The following is a 22493-nucleotide window of genomic DNA, read 5'->3' as shown; positions in this document are numbered from 1 at the left end:
CCAAGTAGAAGATGAAGAAGGAAAACCGAACAGAGGGACACGGACACGGACACTGGCAGGGACAGGGACAGGGACAAAGGCAAACGGAGAAGGAACACAACAGCAAAATGAAGTTAGATACGTATAAAATAACAGAATGGTCCAAAAATAATATGAAAAAATATATTCAGGAAAACAACCAAATTAAAATCAAAAACCGAAATATATATACTCTTCACAATCTTTCGAGTGTTCGTTCATTCATTCAGTTTGAATTGTATCCTAATGATCATTCAGATGGTTTCTACACTTTGAATATATTCAGTAATTTTAATATATTCTACCACTCAAATTCAATAGACATTTCAAATTGAAAGGGTTTGAAGTTTAGAAAATAAATATGATATGTTTAAGCTAGATTAGCTTGGAAATTTCGACCTTATGTGGGAAAATTAAGTAAAATTACCTACTAGATTTCGGGGCCAAGGTATTGTATTTTTTATGTGGCCTGTAATGAAATGCATGAAACGAGTTGAGACCACAAAACTGGCTTCTATTTATAATCCATTTGAAAGTCTATATTATGCCACATTAGTAAACACCTTTGTACGATATAATGAGCTGCGGTTGAATCTATACACGATTATGCCTCACACATATATAACATATAATCAGAACCCATGTCTGTCTCTGCCGCTGTCTCTGTATCTGTGTCTGTCTCTGTCTTTAGCAGGCAGTGGGTAGTGGCCCAGCTAATACCCTCGAGCATCCTGTTCAGTCTTTGGCTTTGAGGTTTACGCTTGCGTTTGGGTTTGGGCTTGGAGTTTTTCTTCTTTTTCTCTCTCTTTATTTTTGCTTTTTGCTTTGGGGTCTCTTCTTGGTTGGCCGCAGGCACAAACGAATGCAGAAAGCCAACATTGAGCAGGAATGTTGCAATAAAAGTAAAGTTAAATTGTAATAAAGCACCCTTGTGGGGCCGGAGGGGTGGGTAAGCGGGCAATACATACATATGGAGCACGAGTGTATGTAACAGCCGCGAAAATAAGAAAACTTTTTTTGTATTGTGCAAGGGCCAAACAATTGCCATGTTGCCACAGCTTTTGCTCTGCTGGGCCAACACGATAGTGGCCCAAAGTGTTCGCAAGGGGAAACAACGGAAAGAAGCCAAGGGGGGCGCGGCAGGAGGATGGCAATTTTTGCATGGGGATTGTCAGCAACGGAAATGGAGATGCTTAACGGGTAAACAGATGGAGAAAGCTTATGAAAATTAAATAGGTAATTGCTTCAATCCAAAAGTTAAAATATATATTCATCAGATCAAATCAAGAATCGAGAATCAAAAGAAACATTCATTAAAAATAAATTAATTTCACAAAAATTATATTCACAACAATTTGAAATGAAACAAGTTGGTCACTTGTCTTGCATTGTGACAGGCTTGTGACACGCTTTACCAGAGATCTGACAAATCAAGCCATCAAGCTGTTTAATGTATATATATATATGACATAGCAATGGAATGACGATGGCCATGGTGATGCCAATGATGAGGAAACGGAAATGGTGGCAGATGAACGCATAGCGTCACGATTGTTAACCCATTATAGACAGTCAGTGGGACGACATAAGAGAGGGAGTGACTGAGAGAGAGAGAGATAGCGCGAATGTGACTAAATTTTTGAAAAATGCAAAAGCCAGTCAAGAGTCCGTGACACAAGCTCAGCCTACTCCATGCCCCCAACTCGGTCAACTCTGTCGTCTCTACCTCGCCCTACCCTACCCTACCCTACCCAACACTTGACTGGCAGGCTCTTCTGTTGGGGACTTTCGACAATTTCTTTTAATTAAATGCTAAAAAGTTTTGGCTCATTCTTTTTATACCCTACCCCTAAACGAGTGTAGGCGGGGTATATGCAATATGCTGACACTTGATAAATGAAAACGTATAAAAAAGAGAGAAATCTGTCAAGGCAATTGTTCCAAAAACTTCAAAACTGTCGTTCAGTTGAGTTTCAGTTTGACAAAGTTGAAAAACGTATCTAGGGTATATTAAAAATTATAGCTTGACCAAAATTTATGTTGTCTCATTTAAAGGTTTTTGTGGTTCGCTGTAGGGACTTTCTTCCTTTGCTTTGGTTTGCTTCTTCTTTTCCTTTTCTTAAGCGGTGTGAGTAATTAGACAGGCTCCTGGCACGTCAGCTTTCTGTCTCTGCCGCTGGCTCTGCCACTGTGTGTTTGCCTTGCCATTATAAACTTGAATTATTGGCCCGTCAAATGTGTCATAAATAATTTTTATATGTATTTATGTGTGTGTGTGTGTGTGTGTGTGAGTGTTTCAGGTATGATACAATGTTGGAAATTAAGTCGAATCATTCTAGTCTATCTCTGGAGAGCCACTAAGAAATGAAACATTTTTACGTGCTAGAGACTTTGTTAATTAAACCATTGCCCCAATTGGTTTAATGTATTGTCAATATTAACGAAAGCCTCTCTTTTCCTTTGTTAAGCTTTCTGTGCGAAAAAAAACCCACAAAAATTTCCATTTATTTTTTAGATTAAGTAATCCTTCTTTTCTTTACTCTTTTTTGTCAAATTTGAATTGTTAGTAGATGCAGTACAGTTGAGTTAAGTAAGTGCTACTACCATATATTTACTAGCACACATGCTAAGTGCACTGAGCTCATAGGTAGATGGAAACGAAGATAAGCACAAGGGCCACGTTGGCGTCAAGAAATGAGTATGGTAGAATGAGGATGGGGATGAGGATGAGCCATGGTGTATAGGGTTACTGTCGCATGTGTGTCAACGACTTGGTCAACATTTAAAGGCTTTGCGCAGTCCCAGACCCAGTTCCATTTCCAGTCCCCTGAGGGTGGGCGATGGCAGTAGAGGAATGTGAAATTGACCTCCTACTGAGCGGCTGTCTTCTTTTCTCTTTCCACCTCTCTCTCTGTGTGTGTGTGTGTGTGTGTGTGTGAAGGCCAAAGAATGGCTTGGTGTCAACCTCGATTACGGGTGGTTTAGCTTACCCATTAAAATCCAGACTACTCTTCGTGTTCCTCTTACGGAACTGCTGTGAGAATTCTCATCGTGAGCAACGTATGCCTGCCATATGTTCATTCATTATGTACAAATTCAATTGTTTAGCACATGCAAAGTGAAATGGAATTGGAAAAATAATCCCACAGATATAACAACTATCAATATTTGTAGGCATTAACTAACCGATAAAACACCCATTTAAAATCGAATTATATCAAGACAATTCGTTTGGCGGACTGCGTGTGGCATGGTAGAACCAGTGGCTAAAACCAGTTGAGAATTACAATTAAATAGATTGATAAAAGCAAATATTAGACGTATTCTTTCATTCTGTTCTTTACTTTTTAAAAACTTACATGTACTAATGCAGATGTCGTTAGCTCTGAGTATTTTTAAAATTTAATGGCTTTTAAAATAAATTTGGAAAATGATTTTCAAAATCTAAAACACAAAATGTTCACGCGAAACGAAAAGTTGTAAGTTTTTGCGTGGCTCTGTGAAAATCCTCCGACAATGACCGTAACTGAAATATTTCTCTTCGTGGCTGGGTGTACGTGCGTGCGTGTGTATGTGTGTGTGGGGTCGTGTGTGTAAACTTTGTACACTCGGCATGTTCGCTTAATCCTTGCCGTAAGTAGCTGTCGTAATATGTGGAAATCCTTATGGAATTTAATAAGCTTATGTCGCTTTTTTCCATTCTCTTCCCCGCCGTTCATGCTTGGCCCTGAGAAACTTTTACCCAAGAAAGAGAATGAAATGAGGACGAGTATTAGTGCCTTTCCTATTTACCTTACCCCCACCAAACCCTTCTTCTCACTCTTCCTTTCTTTCATTTGTTTTTTTTTATTATTTTTTTTCTCTTTTTTTTTGACTTCAGGGACAAATTGGGCCAAAAATTTTTACAGCTTTGTTGTTTCTTTGAGAGAGAGAGAGAGAGTGAGAGAGATGAAGAGAGAGAGAGAGAGAGCGAGATAGAAACAGAGCGAAAAGAGGATAAAAACCAACGCGACAAAGTAGACAAATGCATTTTTCATGTCACTTTTTAAGAAGGCTGCTGTAATGTTTTTTTTGTTTTTATTTAACATTTGGCTTTGTGTCTACTTAATTAGTCGAATCAATCAAATGCATTTCATGCTCGATCGAGCAATCACAACACTCTATGTACATCCTGATGAATGGACTTTGGTTTAAATGGTTTCCATTAAGTGGCCATTAACTTTCTTATATTTCTATTAAGAAAGTTCATTTGGAGACTCTAGTAGAGCTAAAGAGAGACTATCTTTAAACTCCTAGGATAGCCTTCGTTATAGTAGCTCAAACGAGACAAATCAAGATCACAAGCTAACTAAAGGCCGGGCTAACTAGGTATAAGGTAGCTCAAAGTATGCTATGCATAAGTAGAGGAATGCCCATTTAGTTAACGCATTGACATTTTGGTTTCCCTTTTTTATACCATACACCCATAGGGTGAAATGGTATATTAAAGTCGCCAAAATGTATGTAACAGGCAGAAGGAAGCATCTCCGACCCCACAAAGTATATATATTCTTGATCAGGATCAACAACCGAGTCGATCTAGCCATGTCCGTCTGTCCGTCCGTCTGTCCGTCTGTCCGTCCGTCCGTCTGTCCGTGTGTCCGTCTGTCCGTATGAACACCTAGATCTCGGAGACTGTAAGAGCTAGAGCCACCAAATTTGGTATGTAGACTCGTATAGTATGTAGAGTGATCAAGTTTATTTCAAATTTTTGACACGCCCCTTTCCGCCCCCGCAATTTAAAAAAAACGTTTATCTCATAAACTATTCCAGCTAGAGACACCATATTTGGTATGTATATTCGCTTAGTAAATGCACACATTTTGTATGTATAAAAATTTTGCCACGCCTTTTTCCGCCCGCGTAATTTGAAAAACTTAATTATCTCCCGTATTTTTTTACCTTATGCAATCAAATTTGGCACACTTAAATTTAATACTAATATCTAGCAAAATACCAAATTTGATCAAAATCGGACAAAAAACAGTCGAGTTATGCATATAAACGTTTTTCCCATAAGGCCGGAGTTGGCCGTTGGCTGGTGGGGGCGCTAGGGTGCTCGTATGATTGAGTGAGCGAGATACTTAGCTATGCTAAGCATGTGAAAATGCATTTGTTTAATAAAGTTGAAATATTTGCTTTACTGGTGTATGGTATACCTAAGTCGGCGAGACGACTTACTTACTTCATTTTTTTTTGAGCTCTAAATGAACAATCTCCATGATAAGGGCAATAAGTTAGTTTTGCATATTGGTTGCAATTCTTGATTGTGTTCACGCATGTGTGTCATATCTGTATATAAATTTATTGATTGTTTGCTTGTATTTATTGTGTTGAACATTATAGTTATGTTATGAGAGCCACTTGAAAAATAATAAACAAACAAAAAAAAAAAACAAACACACAAACCTCATTCTACTATTCACTCTTCACGCTGACGGGAATGACAAACAGACAGACAGACAGACAGACAGACAGTCAGTCTGTCAGACTGTTTCAAGGTCCATTCTTGATGTTGTTTTTTTTCTCTTCCATAAATATATATATACATTTACGACAACATTTTGCATATCAAACAAGGCATAAAGTGTAAGAGAGACAGATTGAATACCTACTACTAGTATGCAAAAGAAACAATTTCCAAACGAAACTTAAGTTGTTTTTCTATTTTCTTTTTTTGGTTGTGTTTTTGCGTCCTTTTTTTCCTATTCCCTTTGCTTTTTAATTTTATTAAGACCTTTATAATGGAAGGAAAATAAAGAAGAAGGACGACGACGATGACGACGAAGACGAAGATGAGGACGTGGACGAGGATGGTAGTATAAGGGCTTCTTTGAGCATTGCCTCATAACCTTTTAACTAATTCATGTGGCTACCCACCTTACGCTTTATGCATATTCATGTTCCTGATGATGTGAGCGCTTATTCTCTCACTCACACACACACACACACAATATCCCTCTCTCTCTCTCGCTCGCTCGCTCACTCTTTGCTTTTTGCACTCACTCATTTTAAGAACCAGACTTTCAAGCAGTTGGAGTAAAAGTTTTTGCCTCGTAAATACGTTTGTTCATGTCGGTACGCCGAGTTGCACGTTTTTCTTTTCAGTCTTGGTTAGGGTTTGGCTTGGCTCGGGTTGGCTTGGGTTGGGTTGGATGCCTATTCAACTAAACATATGTAGAATTTTAATAATTTACAGAGGAGCAAAAAATACGGTCAAAGGACAAAAACGAACTATTTAGATACACATATGGCTATCTACCCACTGCGATTACATGATAAATGTCTATTGGTCTAGGCACGTTTAAAGGGCTTTGGCATACATTCAATTTGAAATCAATGATTCCAATGGAATTTCGATCGATTAGATAGGCTTAATTAGCATTATGAACCTAAACAAATTCGACTTGGTCCCACACTTTTGTCTTGGTCAATAACTGGAATAAGCTTACCTGATTTGCAAATTCATATGGAAGTCGGATAAACAGATCTTTTTTGTTTTAATCTATTTTTCGCAATACTTCACTCACTTTACTAAGTGGTAAAGTCTACAATTGTTTGCTAGGAATGAGTCTAAAGGGAATTATGAGTGTGTGTGTGTGTGTATATATAAATGCTTTTGTTTTCTATATTGTTACACATATACAAATATGAATATAATAGACCGCTCAAGCAAATTTTGCCCAAATGAGCTTTAAAAAGGAAGCCATTGTTTCGCTTTATCCCTCTATAGGCAACACAATTGCCAAACCAGATACAAAGACTAAAACTGAGGCGTAGAGCAAATGGAAATAGCAGGGAAATTCATTTAATTACAATCAAAGAGAAAAGCTTTAGACAAAATACATAGATTCTTATAGATCCATCAATAGTTGTTGCATTGAATAGAGAGAGCTAATTAGAATTTGAATGGAAATGATAATGATTTTCATTATTAATTGCCTTGATGATTATATAAACAGTTTTGGCTTGCTGTAATCAATAAATTCAAATAATTAATTCAAGTTGATGTTGTTGGCTTCATTTTGGGCGTCTTGGCTCTGCAATTTATTAATTTCAAATGAGTCGCTTCGTTCAGTCAAATTGAGTTACGCACAGGATTTAGTAATCAGGATTATAAGGACGGCGGACGGAGCAACTCAAATGGTTCGTCTGGGTAGGTAAGCTTTTGGTGTATGTATGTATGTACATATATATAGGTGGTTGGATAAATGAATGGATGGATGGTTGAATGAATCAAGCAGGCGGAGGTAGAGCCCAAAAGGCGCTTTCACGCATCGCCAAGCGACTTTTAAGTCTGCTTAGCTCATTTGATTAATGTCGAAATACTAGTCCAAAGGCAGAGCGAGAGAAAGCCTATAGCATATTTAAGCTGTTCTAATCAGTTGCTGTTGGTGTGTGTGTGTGTGTGTGTGTCTGTGTGTATCCTGGCATTGTCTAGGGTCAGTAACAAAACAAAAAATGGGCGTTAGAGCATGGCGGCAAATAAAACGCATATGAAATATTCTTCGCTTGGATACATTTTACTAAATTAAATTCAAGTCAAAAACTTAGAAGCTAGTTATGCTATTTTTTTTTTAGCATACATTTGTGGGTTACAAAAATAAGCAAAACATATTTATTTGTTATCGAATCAACTCACTGCAAATATAGTTATATTTTTTTTTTTTTGTGTATTTTCTTAAAGAATATTTAAATCAAAATTAACTTTGAGAGCTTTGCCATATGCTTTGAATTATTTAAAATTGATTTCAAATTAAGTTTCAACTTTGTTCAAAATGTACGCAAACTTTTTGCTTAACACATCTCTTCCTTTTTTGCTCCCTCTCTTCCGCTCTCTATCTCTCTCTCCCCCTCTCTCTCTCTCTCTCCCTCTTGCTTTGCTGTCTATGCATTGTCGCCTTCGTACTGTCGCCAAGTTGTCGTCATTTCTAATTGAGTTTACATGGTCAAATTTGAAGGACAATTTTTGGAGTGCTGAACGTTCTATGCATTTTTTGTTATTGTTCTTCTTTTCTGGGTGCATTATGAAAATATTTTTTAATGGATTGCATTCAATTAGCGTGAACAAAAACGAAAGGCAAAAAAAAAAGAAACAAACACAAATGGGATATATGTATGTATATCAATCTTCTTTGTACGTTTTTGTAGCTAATTAAGTTTGAGTTAATCAAATGCCAATTAGCTGTCAATTTCACCAAACCAAACAGAGAAACGTACTGAAGTGACTTGTAATTAGCTACCACGCAGAAAATTCTGCAAAACTGTTGCCCATCAACAACAACAACAATAACAACAAAATATGGAATGAGACGGCACGGGTGGAGCAACGCGAAGAGCTAAACATGTCATGCATGTTGTGGGTCAATTTCTTTTGTACTTGATTCTCTCATTAAAGCATTGCGAATTGTGTCGATTTGTCATTTGTTTTGCTTTTAGTTTTTTCTTATCATTAACTAACAAAAAACAAAAATAAAGAATCTATTATCTATTTAGGGTTATTTGTTGTCAGAATGTGTAACTCTAAAGCCAACACCATAAAGCTTAAACATGACGACGATTGATCATTAATATATCTCATCAATGGTTTTCGAAACAAATCAATGAAATCATTTCAAAACTGTATTCTTTCGATGTTTTGATCATCTATAGACAAAATTTGATTTTCATTTTAAAGCAAACGAAATTGATTAAGCATTCTCTACAAATATTTCAAAATTTCATTATTCATGTTTGGTATTGGCTTTGGCAATTTATTTGCATATCTTAGCATATGGCACTTTATCTAGTAATTGGTTATATGTTTGCTTTAATGTTACTAAAACGTCCTTTTCGTTCAATGGCATATTTATGCAATTTTCAGTTGCAGAAATGTTGAATGCAAATGAAACACACACAAAGAGCACATGAGAGGCCACAAGGTGAATACAATTCCATGTTGTATACATAAAACTCCATGCATATACATATACATATGCATCTGTGTGTCTGCTTCCTTTCTGCTGTCCGCACTTAATTACAATATTAATTAAATTTAATTGCCTTAAGCAGCATCGAGGCAGCAGCTGCAGCTGCAGCATCGAGGCAGCAGCTGCAGCTGCAGCAACTGCAGCTTCTAGCCATTGCCAACCAAACACAGAGAGAGAGAGACAATGAATGAATGCAATGAAAATGGCCAAGCAAGATAAGTAGAAGGTCTGGCCAGGTATGATTGGTTTCTTGGCTAAATTAGATTCAATGGTTAATCAGTAAATTAGCTGCATATGACCTAAATTTGGCAACAATTTGTCATTAGATTAGAAATATACACCCACAAAGTATGCAATAACTTTTGTCCATATGCTTAGTCCAGTCAGAAAATGCTAAAAAAGTTTAATTTGCTAAATGTTTATCTAATTGTGGCCATTGTGGGACTCGCTTTTTGCATGGAATTTCATTAGCATCAAAAAAGAAAAACTAAACTAAAAGTTTTAGACTACTCACTGTTTGTGGTAGTTATCAAAATCTCATTAAAATTTATTCTTGGTTTGCAAATTTGTTTTGTTTTTTTTTAAATCTACAGAAATATTTTTATACTCAAATGAGATTTAAATTACGGACTTATTTAAGCACAACAGCACAATTAGTTAAACAACTCAAACAACAATCCAGAACTTTTGTTTCACTGAATTTTTGGAGTATAATGGAAAAAATGTAGTAAAAAGCATACAATTTTTGCATTTTCATAATGTTTCTTGCAAATTCCCTCTTGTAGCGCTTCGATCTGGCATCAGAAATATCTCTTCAAGAGCCAAAATGTTGGATCATACCATTCTCGTAACCTTATCATCTGTACTTCATTCTTTTTGTTTTCTTTTCAAGGCAAATTGCTATTTTATTTCCTTTTTTTCTTATTTTTTTTTTTTTTTTGCATTGCAGTTTAGCATTTGCCACGCCCACATGCTTTTCGCCCACGCCTGTTGGACTCTGTGTAACCATTTAGCTAATAGCCAATTAAGTAATTAAAAAGGTGCCAGAAAGAAAGTGTGAGAAAGAGGGAAAGAGAAAGAGAGAGAGAGAGAGAGCAGCAAAGTGAAGAAAAACGAACACGTGACAACTGCAATTTGTTGGCAAAGTGAAAAATAGAAAATTTTAATTGCTCGCGTGGCCAAATTTATGAGTTTTGTGTTGCCGTTGTTGGAAGTCCTCGGTTTTAGCCAATGGCCATCGATTAGCTTTAGCTTAACTGGCGATAAATGGAGTCACGTTCACATCTCTGACAAATCTAATTAGCTTTAACCCAAATTATCCAAGCGATTAAAGTTTAAGTCGTCGGTATAAAGGAAATAAATTGCACAATTTGCATCAGCTACAGCAACAACAACAACACACAAACTTATGAGAAAGTGAACACAATAATTGTGGTAGAACTGAAATGTGATTTTAATAAGCGCAAAAAAAACCAAAAAAACAAAAATTAAAATCGCAGCTGCAGATGAAATTAGAAATTACAACATTCTTGTGGCTTGGAAGAAGGAAAAAAAAACGCACACACACACCCACACACAAGTGATCCACTGAACCGACTTTCCAATACCCTTTACTATTTGCCATCTATTCAACTAAGTCATTTCGTCATATTATTATACATATATCATTTGCCCATTATAATGGAATTGTATCAGAGATTTTTTGAGTTAGTATTTGCAGTAATCCAAACTGATATTTGCAGTAAAATTAGAGTTCACTTCCAGAATCCGTTCCAGGTAAAACAATTGCTATAGACTCCAGATAAAAAGTTAAACTTTCGTTCTAATTAAGATCAGAAAGATACAAAAGGGGATCAACTAAAGGACGATTAAAATCTAGGCGGAATAGAGTATAGGGTATGACAAGTTCCACACTCACACATTTACACCTGACCTGACTAAGTGTTATGTGGGTGTGGCTGTGGCTGCGGGACGGCTGAGTGGCAAAACTCTGGGTCGGGCTGTGGCTCTTGCTCTGGTTCTGGTTCTGCTTTTGCTTCTGGTTTGAATAATTGTCGAAGGCAAAAAAGCAACAAAAGGCTTAAATTGAGGGTCGCTGCGAATGCGTGCACAGTGGGGCAAATATAGTAGTTTATATTATTCATATTCATACGTTGTGAGCTTAGCCCACTGTACGCAGGCCTTCAAATTCACATTGCAAAACGCAGCTGACGCCTGAAGTGGGCGTCCTGAAGAGGCACAGGCAGACCAGAGGGGCAGCCTGTAATTAAATCCAACTTCAATTTATGATGGGGGGCGATGCCCCAAATGGCAGACAGCATAAAGAAATAACACAAATCCATCAACGAACGCCAAACGACATTAGGATGGAATGGAATGGAGTGTAATGGGGTGGGGGAAAGGAGATGGCTCCTGGCCACATGACGAAGCATTTACTTTACTATGGCATAGAGAGACACACACTCGCTCTTTCTCTCTCTCTCTCTCTCTCTCTGGCAAAGGGCATGATGATGGTAAGAGCCAAAGCCAGAGTCAGGATAAAGACGAGGGCGACGGTGATAATTACCAAAGTCTTGAGGCCATTGCCATACGTTTCCGAGTCTCCGGTTTTTACCATTCCGTTTGCCATTTTGTACATCTCTCGTCTCGTGTTCGTGTGTTCGTTGTTAATTCGGTTTCATGTTTTCATTTTGTAGGCGCCATTTGCCGTTGGCAATAAAAACTCAACAAGGACAGGCCAAAGCTGTCCTTCTTCTCATTACTCCTCTTTGCGTCTCTCCCTCCGTAACTCGGTTTTAGTCAGTTGGTTCGTTCATTTTTTGCATCATTCAAATTGTTGGAGGCACAACCGGAGGCATATGGAACCCTCCACACCATCACCATCATGCCATCATCATCAACATTGTGATGATCATCATTCCATGCCATCTCAATCTCATCCACCCTTCATTGTAAATGCTGTCAACGGCAATGGACCAGTGGGCCAGCCATTCGGCATCGCCATTTGCCATCCTCATCAACATCGTCGTCGTCGTCGTCGTTGTCGTCATCGTCCATTGTCAGAGCAACAACATGTTGTGCGGGTCTCTAGGATTGCGATTGGGTTTCGCTCTTTAACCCGCCCAACCTTCTTCTTGTTTTTTTTTTCTTTTTTTTTTTGGCTTCGCTGCTCTAGTTGTTATTCCTATTGCTGATGATGCTCTTGTTGTTTGTTTCCATCTCTTAAATTTAATTTTCCCCTTTTCTTCTTATATCTTTCTTTATTTTTGGTTTATCTGCATTTTCTTTCAATCCCATTCCCCTTCCCTCTCATTCACTCATTCTTTTCTCATTTTGAGAAAGGAGGGGAGGGTAAACAAATTTCATTCAATTTCCAAGACCTCTAAAAGACAAGACGATGACTGACACAACTCATGATTGAAAGCAACTTGAGTGTAATTTGATTGTGTCACCTGCAACTGGTTGGCAACTTTTTTCGTTTTCATTTCATTTCTTGTTTGCTGATATAAACTGGCAAAATATAAAATCAATTTCTCTTTTAAAATTGCTCAAATTTTTCAAGAACTATGTAGCTTGTTCTCTAAAGGAGAGCCCATATAAGATTAGCTATTATTTGTCATGCTATGAACTAATCCAACTATTTTTAATATTTGATTAGTAACTTACTCTCTAACGTTTTGCTTATTTTCGAATAGTTTCCCAAAGATTTTTCATAAATAGAGAACCCAAAACTCCTTACTTAATACTAATAATAAAGCTTAAAGTTTTATGAATTAAAAACTAATTCCTTTCACTTCATTATCTTGTGATTCTCAAGTTGTTTTGTGCCTGAAAATCAGACCTGCATCTCAAATAAATAGTCAAACAAACAAAAATGTTAGAATTTAAAACCACGATAGCAAACAAGTTGAGAGAACTAACTTTTAGTCAAATTTTGTCTATTCAAAAAACGATTCAACATGAATATTTATATACAATCCGATTAAACAGTACACTAAGTTGCTCACTTGAGGGAATAATCCTTGTCGTATTTATTTTACATGGACAGTGAACACTCTTTCTGCTTGTATACTTACTTTGAATGCTTCAATTGTAACAATAAAGTTGCACACTTGCTATTAATCAGTTGAACATAACATATACATGCATATAAAGGTACACACATACATATACATTTACTTGTATGCGTGCCCACAAAGAGAATTTTATGTATTACTGATGTTAGCCAGGCCCATTTATTTTATGTATTTTCGCATTAAATTTCAGTTGAGAAAAGGAGAAAGAGAGTCTCACACACACGAACACGGACACACTCATATATACATAAACCCCCCTAAGGACGAATGCTCTTCTTTTCCTTCTTTCTCTCTCCCTCTCGCTATCCTCTGTTTTATTTCTTGGCTATCAGTCTCAGACATCAGGTGCAAAACATTTTCTATTTTCACAACTTTCACTATAATTAATTCAAATGCTTTCCATAAAAGCAAAGAAGGGAAACGACAGAAAGGCAGAATGATGTCTGCTAAATGTAAGCAGCTGTGGCAGCGCGTTTACATTTATGCAAAGTAGCACGAGAAAGGAAAGTCCCCCCCACCCCCGACGCCTCCCCACTCCAGCACCTCCAAGTAGTGTTTGTGTGTGTGGGTGTCTTTATTAACACATTTGCTTAAGCCCAAAGCAAACCGCAAAGTTTTGTTTTAACTTAAATTGTTAGCCACATTTACAGCTAATGTGGAGAAGGAAAAAAAAATAGAAGCATCATCACTACTAAAGCAAACTCAAATCGAAAGTTTGAGGCCGGATTTTGTGTTGTTAACAAGTTGCCAAAAATCGTTTATCGTTTTCTGTTCAACACTATATATGTATATTCTTGGCAATCGGCAGTCTGAACTTCGGACTGGGCCATATAAATTTTATTACTATGGCCTTTATAACTTTGCTAGGCAATTAAAGTGTTACTAAGCTTACATGGGGAAGGATTGCTGATTCTTAGTACGTCCAACTCATTAGTATGCATTGAATGTGTGCCTGAGAGTATACATCTGGACGTATCGACTGGCGAAAGTAATTGAGAGGGATATCGACACAAAAATATATACAAAAAGCGACTTTTTGATGCCCTCTACACACAACGTAAGGGAATTGTGAGAGACAGAGAGAGAGAGAGAGAGTGAGAGAGAATTGTTCATTTATTGTTGCTCTGAAGTAAACTAAATTTGTCCTACTATATACTCGTTAACTTTGTTTTGCCTAAAGGGTATAATTAATTTACGAGCTTTGCACACAAATTGAACCTTAAGCGCTAAACCCTTATTAAAATAGGTATAAACCGATACTAAATCAAATACAAGTGGCATGTATACATATTTGCAATCGTTGAGTATTGCCTTCAGCAAATAGAAGGTCATTAATGTAAATTTACAATTGTTTTGTTGAATTTCAACTGAATTTCTACTACATTTTTTGTGGCATACTTTCGGGCTGATCGCTGATGTGATTTGCGTTTGCACAAACCGAAGTTTTTGCTGGGAAACCTGAAACCTGGAAACTTTGGCAGATAGATGAAATCTTTTCAGTTTCTTTCATTTCATTCATTCTTAAATTGAAATCTTTTCTTAATGTTTGCTTAACAAATGAATGTAAATGCTTATATGCAAATGAAACGACTAGTTTTGGTTTCATTTTGTGCTCACCTTGTGAGGACATGAGAAAAGTAGAAATGCTCGCTTCTTGCCATTGCGATTGTCAACCAGGAGTTGACAAGGACACATCTTTGGCTCGACGAGTATACTTCTGACATGATATGCACACACACACACACACACACATTGATTGATAAACTTTTTTGCCAATTTTTTGCCGAGGCAATTAAATGCAGTGGTTTTTCAGTTTGTGTTTTTTCAAAAGTTGTCTTTTGGGCAGTAAATAAATGTCGTGGAGAGGAGGAAATTGGCATGGGGAATGGGTTCGGTGTGTGGTTCTGTTGTTGACAGGCCAAACGTTTTGTAGGTGTCCATGTCATGGCACACATACACACATACATACCAACATATATGAATGTGCAACAACAGCAACAGCTGAAAAATAAACGTTTACCTCTCGGCACACACACACACACATAAACAGTTGCACACTTGAAAATGAAAACCCACTTGGCAGTATTTTTTCTGCTCCACCATTCTCCACGTCTCTGTATCTCTGTGCCCTGCTAGAGCTCGAAAAAGAGATGCTCAAGTTGCCACATAGTGGCAATGGCGACAGCGTAGACAGGAAACACGTGCAAACTCATAAATACGAATAGTTGGGTGGCAATTTGAAGGGAGAAAGCGACAGGGACAGAGATAGAGAGAGGGAGAGGAAAAGGCAACCTGATTGAGTTCTTTGTTTTCTGCCCCACGAAATTGCAGAGTTACGTGGGCTAATTGATACACTCTCTTAAAACCTGCAAAAGATTGCAAAACACATCTCTGAGACAAGTTTAATTGAATGGAAGAGAAAGAAAACCAATTGAGCCCTCGCGTGTTGCCATTTAGTTTGACAAATCAGATGACAGATGGCAGGTGACCCCGTTTTTTTTTTTTGTGTCTCTGTGTGGCAATCGTCTACTACCTAACCGCAACAAATCATTTGCAACAACACGAAAAGTTGGGGGGTTTTTTTCTGTTCTTTGTTCTCTCGTTTTTGATGGGGGGGTGGGGAAGGGGGCGAAAAGTGTGCCACAGATTGCTGAAGCTCACGTGCTGCACATCCCGATGATGCTTGAGCCTGATATTTTGCACTTTGACAGATGTGCGACCCCAAACTGAACCACCTACATACATGACCCCCACTTCACCACTCCAACCACTCAAACCCTCAACCCCACGCACACACACGCACACACACACACACTCTCTCTCACATACATAGACAATGGGAAAATGCTGACTAAAATGGCTTGCGCTTGTAAAATATTTGCACAAATTGTTTCTTTTGGTTTCTGACTTTGATTTTCTTTTTTGAAGGCAGTTTTTTGAGGGGGTGGGGTCAAGTTTATCGCCTATGTTCTGGCAATAATCCTTAGGGCTTAGAACTGCAAATGTATCCTTGTGTAAGACGACTCAATTAGGATGAGTGTAATGTGTGTATCTTCATCCTTTTTAACTCTTTCTGTGTGTGTGTGTGTGTGTGTGTCTGTGTGTTTCTGTGGTTTGAAACTTGCTTGAAAATTACCTGCGACCATTTTGTGTTTAAATATTCTGTTTTAGACACACAATTTGTCAAGCAACCAAAGAAAAAATAAAGCCACACCAGGGGGAAAATATACACACACTCGCACACACATACACAACATGCAGCAAAACATTTTTCATCAAATGAATCAAACATGCAAATTTTGATTGGTTTTCCACTGCTGCAAGCGCACTAACACACACACACACACATGCATATACATACATATGCATATTCCCGAGGAGCATAAATCGAGCTTATTTCCCCGGCAGCCATTTTATTTGTTCCACTTTCTCAAAACAACTTTCCCGCCAACAAAAAAAAAACAAAACTATAAAATTGCCAAAATTGAAGGCCGAGTCGAGTGAATGTCCTGTACCAAATGGATTCGAATTCTTTATGGAAAATGCCGTTAGTTGCTTTTACTAATTACCAAATTGTCAGTTTGAAACATTAAGTAACTAAACATTATATTCTTTGAAGGTTGTTCAAGTTTAATTGGGAGTTTATGTTTATTAAACGTAAGCCACAATTTATTCATATTCAAATAGAAATCCTAGTTAAAGCTATGATTAATATTTCTTTAATCATTTTAATTTTGCCTTCAACTCTTTAATTTAATATATTCTAAATATTTTTCTATGAAAAGTTTTAGTTTTCCACACCATCATGACTTCTAATCTCTTGAAATTTAAGTATATCGTCTCACAAGACTAAAAAAAAACTTACTTTCACAGGTTTTGTATTCACTTAATTCGCATACAGATATAGATATGTACATATATATATGCATATTTGCAGATATCTTTGGAATTTCTTGTATCTATCAGTTTTATAGCATGCGATTTATTTTACATATTTTACCATAACTTGAGAAACGCAGGAAAATGCAAAGACCTATCTAGAATTCTTTCTCTGTCAATCTTTCCCCCCACCCTCGATGCCACCGTTATTGCCACAAAAAATTTATTATGCAAAATCACAAGAAAAGAAAAGAAAAGCAAAAGAAATATAGGAAAACAAAATATGCTTTCTATCAGCGTTCCGTGCAACACATAAAGAACAGCAAAAAGAAGCTGCCAGAAGATAAGTTCGTTTTTGTCGATTGGCTCTAGCAAAAATATAAAAAAAGCAGGAGAAAATAAAGAAAAAAATTGAAGAGAAGCACTTACGACTTCTTCTGTGCCACAAGCCACCCTTCAGCCTTCAGCCCTCAGCCCTCATATTACTACTCATAATAAAAAGACTGACCAAAAGTAAAGCCCGTTTCTGCTTATCGTCCATTGTGTGAGTGTGTCTCTCTGTGTGTGTGTGTGTGTGTGTGGTTGGGTGGTGTGCCCGGATATTTGTAAAATAATGTCAACAAAAATCCAATTTCCTTTTACCTTCCCGTTTGCATATTGCGCATACTTTATAGATACGCGAAGCACAAGTAAAAGCTCGATTCGTTTTTATATGCGTACATATACACATACCTATATAAGTAGTAAGAAAATTGGAGCCTGGGGAGGGAGGGGAAGTGGTAGAGCACCGTGAAAGGGGAGTTAAGGAAGTGCACTTGACATTTCACTGGGACTTGCCCGATGGCACGCTTAAGTTAGAGCTAGTAGAACCAACCGCAGCTAGTTCAGTTCATTTTAGTATATGCTCTAGTTTTCTTTTAGTACCCTGTACTCTGTTGGCCAGCAAAATGTCACTGAAAAATGGCAATGGCCATCAAAATGTTTATTGCCAAGCAAAAGTGTATAAACTCTCTCTTGATCATCTAGACTTTAAACCACAAAAAACCAAATTTATGACAAACAACAAAAAAAAAACGAAACGAACGATTCAGATTCTGGATAAATTTTTATACACTGACAGAGCAAATACTTAAATTTACTTTAAATTTACATGGAAAAACATTCATTTTATATTTAATTATTTTTTCCAATAATGTTTATCCCATTGGAAATTGTTTTGAAAGTTTATTCCTTCCTCATTAATGATGAGTTAAAGAAAAGCTGAGGTTTTCCCAGTAATTTTTGGTCTTCATAATCCATCGATTTGACTTGCTTTTGTTGTTGTTGTTGTTGTTGATTATCCTGTTTTCAAGGTTTCCGCCATATGGAATTGAAGTCGTAGACGATTAAATTGTTGGATATTGTTATAATACTTATAGTTCAGCTTCATTTCCTTAGCCTGCCATTGTGCCATTCCCACTCGTTAGGTCTTTTCCTTTTTGCTTTTTCTTCTTCTTCTCTTTATTTTTCTTACTTATTTCATTTTGCTTTCAAGAAGGATGAGGAACAACGAGTATGCCAGAGTTGATTTCCTTTGTTGTGTTTCTCGCATGCTTGTCATCTTCATCATCGTCATCGTCATCGTCATCATCATCATTGTCGTCTTCATCATCATCATTATCATCGTCATCATCGTTGTTGTTGTAGCCGGCGTTGTCGTTCTCGTTGTCGTTGTCGTTGTCGGTTGCCTTGCACTTAATTTCCCCTGTTCACATCGTTGATTTTCCTCCTTTGGCTCATATCGAAGTGTTTAGTGTGTTTGTCTTGCACTCCAAATGCTCGACCAGCTTTAGGTTATGAAATCTATGTTTGTATAGACATATACATATGTATGTAACCACCTGACCTTCACTTCCATTCCACCACCAAGCCCATATCCTCATCCTCCATTTCCTTCTCTCTTGTCGGCCATTTCCCACAACACACACACACAGATAGAGACTGAGACTACGAGAGACTGAGAGGTAAAGATACATTTTCCAGTTTTCCATCTTTGTGTGTGTGTGTGTGTGTGTGTGCCAACAGTAATTTATTTCAATCTCATTTTAATAGATATTTATGTTTTGTTTTTGCATTCGCTTTTGTTTTTTGTGTTTTTTTTTTTTTGCGGCACTTTTAATGCCTTACATTTCCGACATTTCAATAAATAAACTTTTCACTTTTCTTCTCCTTATACGTTGACAATGGTAAATGAACTAGATATCAAGTAGGTTGGCTTGGGGGCTTGGGGGCCTGGGGGTGGATGACTGAGCCTTCCTCTTGATAAATGGAAATTGTGTAAATCATGGTTCGTGGAGGCAAAGTGAAGATAGTAAGAAACGAAGCATATTGTAGGGACGAGATGATGAGTCAGCAGCTCTCAGATACCCTCACTATCTGTGCCTATTAAGTCTATTTTAACAGTCAAATTTAATTTTAATTATAAAGCCAAACAAATGAAATTCTTTTTATTCTATTTACCAACATTTTATCTTCCATTTCATTCATTTGTTATGAATCAATGCTTGTGTCGTCTTTGAATTCCATTCAATTCAATTAAATTACTTGTTATATATCCAACGGATTGACTGTCAATGAAAACGATTTGCTAGCAAAATGATTTGAAAACTTTGCAGACAATCTCATTTATGAACGATTCGTCACAAATTCTATTTAGTTTTCCATTACCTGCAACCATTCATAATGTCTATTGCATACTTTGGGGGGCAAATTTCTTTCAATTCATACTCCCTGAAACCTTTTTTGTAATGGGCATACAAGAAATTCAAATTCGGAATGCAGTTGAGGACATTTATCAAATTTAAAGCATCAGAAATAAAATTTGGCCTGCTTAACATTCTTTGCACATTGATAGTTAACGATTTTCATAGCATTTAGGATAAACTTCAAACAATTTCGTGTGAGAAAACCACACACACAACCAGCCAGCCACATCCAGCACCTACACACAGACATTTGCCAGCAATTGCCACAAATATTTTGTGGTATCAACGTTAACGAATGAAAATCATTTTATACAACTCGTTATCGAGACAAACAAGAGCTTAAAAGCTTAACATTAAATGGTTGGGAAGGGTGAGGGGTGAGGGGTGAGTGGTGATGGCGGTGGGTTGTCTGCGGTTGTGGGTATGTGAAGGGGGGCGGGCCCCTTCCGGGCTTTGGGTTTAAGGCAGACTCTTCACAGTAAACGTCAGACATTTAGGTGGAAATTAAAAGTGACAGCGGAAAAGAGCCCAGCAAAGTGCTGCGGCAGCGAGTTTACGTTTTGTTCCATACACATTTCTGATTTTTCTTCGCTTTTTTTTTTGTTGGTTGTTGTTTCTTAACAAGAAAATCACATTAAATGCTCAAAACTGTTGTTGGTGTTGTTGGCAGATGAAAATGGGTGAAATGCATAAATAATATTTGGTAAACAGGTGCACACGTTAACAGAGAGTAAGATGGGACGATGGGAGAGAGGGAGGGTGCAAAGAAAAGAAAAATAGTTTCTCTACACATCGACAACCATTTTGGCCACGTTTTCAGGATACGCGACGTATGTGTGTATATACTACCTATCCTTGTGCGAGGCACAATGAGGAATTTACCTTCATTTTCAGTCGCTGCTGCTTCACCTGCTTCTCCTGTTTACTGATGATGCCGTCGTGCACTTGTATAAGTCTATCAATAAATAATAAATTTGTACTTCATTGAATTTGCAAAAGCAATACGCTCGAAAGGAGGTGCAGCTGAAAGCTGAACCTGAATACGTTGCCGGTGCCGTTACCGGTGCCCGAAACGGATACGAGAAGATGGCGATGGAGATGGAGACTCAACCGTGGGTGAAGCAAAAGCTGAAACTGAAATACGGTTGTCGATGCTGCATGCTACCTGGTACATGGTTTTGCTGTTGCTTCTTCTGATGCATTTTCCTTTGCCTTTGGCGCATAAAAGATGCACTTACGGGAATTTATCGTAACAAGAGTTCTCTCTGCCAAATAGCCCGAAAAAGAATAAGAATAGAGTTCAACGAAATGCACACCAACTTCCAGTTTAAATTACAAAAAATACTTGTAGGACAAGTTTTCTAGAGCAACCACATTTCTATAGCAATTATTTTCATTACTTGAAGCACGAAATAAAACATAAAATTATAAGTTATTAACTGACCTTGTGAAAAGGCCAAGAAACTGGATAAAACTATTGGGAACGATTCTTGGACATGCACTTAGTTAACATATTAGTCGATTATTTGAACAGGTTTTGCAGGAAAATCGATTTCTTTTGAACATTTATCGAGAATGAACCGTTTCTAATGACAAGAAATGAAATACTAATTTGGTTAAGACGTTTGATAATCGGAAAAAAAGGTTCTTGTCTTAATTCTTTCCTCAGTTGATTCTATGAGTCTTCAAATCCAATTCCATGAGCCTATGAGTCTATATTTCATTTAGTATAACGAATTTTGCATTTACCTGTCCAGGGGTAAACATTTAGATTGTAACCTCCCCAACTTACCTCAAGAAAAACTATTTAAATAAAAATGTGTTTTATTTTGGGGCTATTTTGTGTGGTGTTGTACTGTGTAGGGTACTGCAAAATTTTTAGCATCCTCCATCGCGTTGGCCACTCCTCTCCATACATGGATATGTGCGGCAGGGTTTCTGTTCACCCTGTTGTTGCTGCTGTTTTTGTTGGGATTGGGAATCGTCTTTTGTTGGTTTTTTCGCCTGTGCCGCTTGCATTGGTTGGGCCGGGTCATTGGATGGAGCGAGAGCATTCGTCGGCATTGCTGATCCGATTGGTATTTGACCAGTGCTATAAATGGTAGCGACACCGCCTGTTGGCCCAGCCATGCCAACAATTAAAAGACCGCCAGCCACATTGGAGCTACCAGCCATAGAAGCGCCGATTCCAGCTCCGGCTCCGATTCCTCCTGCCACTCCATGATTATTCTCATGCGTTAAGCTTGTAGTCCCTGATTCGTTCGCACTTACTGGCTTGTTCAGCTGACACGTTGGATCATCGTTGGCGCCGCCTACTGCTGGTCCTGAGCCCACAGCTGAGGTTCCTGGCCCTCCTGCTCCTGTCGTAGTTGGCTCTGTGTTGGCACCGGCTGCCTGCTTCTGTTGACCACTACTCGGAGAGCACGGTGAGCACTTCTGGCCTGGCGGTTCGGCTGTGGCACAGGCCTTGCTGGGATGTGGTCCAATGTAGAAGGGATTGAAGGGTTTATCGCCATCGTCGTTGCAAGGCATCTCGGTTTAAATTGCCAAAAGGACGAAGACCGAGGGGCCGAAACGAAAAGGAGGAACAGGAAAAATAAAAATAAATTTATTTAACCGAAAATTTTGTACTGTGATCTGTTCGGTGTGAGGTTAGCCCCAAAACTGAAAACTAAAGTCAGTTCCATGCCAATGCCTGAATGTTCCATGAGAACTAAAGTCATGGCACACCAAGATAGCAAATCAAATCAAAAAATTTCATATATATT

The 22493-nt window shown here is 37.8% G+C and overlaps 2 protein-coding genes across 2 annotated transcripts in view; one reads left to right on the top strand and one right to left on the bottom strand.

Annotated features, from left to right (window-relative positions):
• The window catches only part of LOC6644800 (Kv channel-interacting protein 1), a 73164-nt gene that overhangs the window by 33746 nt on the left and 16925 nt on the right, over positions 1–22493 (top strand). The gene's annotated exons all lie outside the window — the stretch shown is intronic.
• LOC124460531 (serine/threonine-protein kinase CBK1) lies at positions 21532–22406 on the bottom strand. The gene has a single exon (XM_047011550.1). The coding sequence runs from the start codon at positions 22255–22257 to the stop codon at positions 21604–21606; it is 654 nt and encodes a 217-aa protein (XP_046867506.1). The 5' UTR covers positions 22258–22406; the 3' UTR covers positions 21532–21603.

The sequence above is a fragment of the Drosophila willistoni genome (assembly GCF_018902025.1).
Source record: "Drosophila willistoni isolate 14030-0811.24 chromosome XL unlocalized genomic scaffold, UCI_dwil_1.1 Seg142, whole genome shotgun sequence".
In the NCBI taxonomy this organism is placed as follows: domain Eukaryota; kingdom Metazoa; phylum Arthropoda; class Insecta; order Diptera; family Drosophilidae; genus Drosophila; species Drosophila willistoni.
This window is presented reverse-complemented; position numbering and strand designations above follow the sequence as displayed.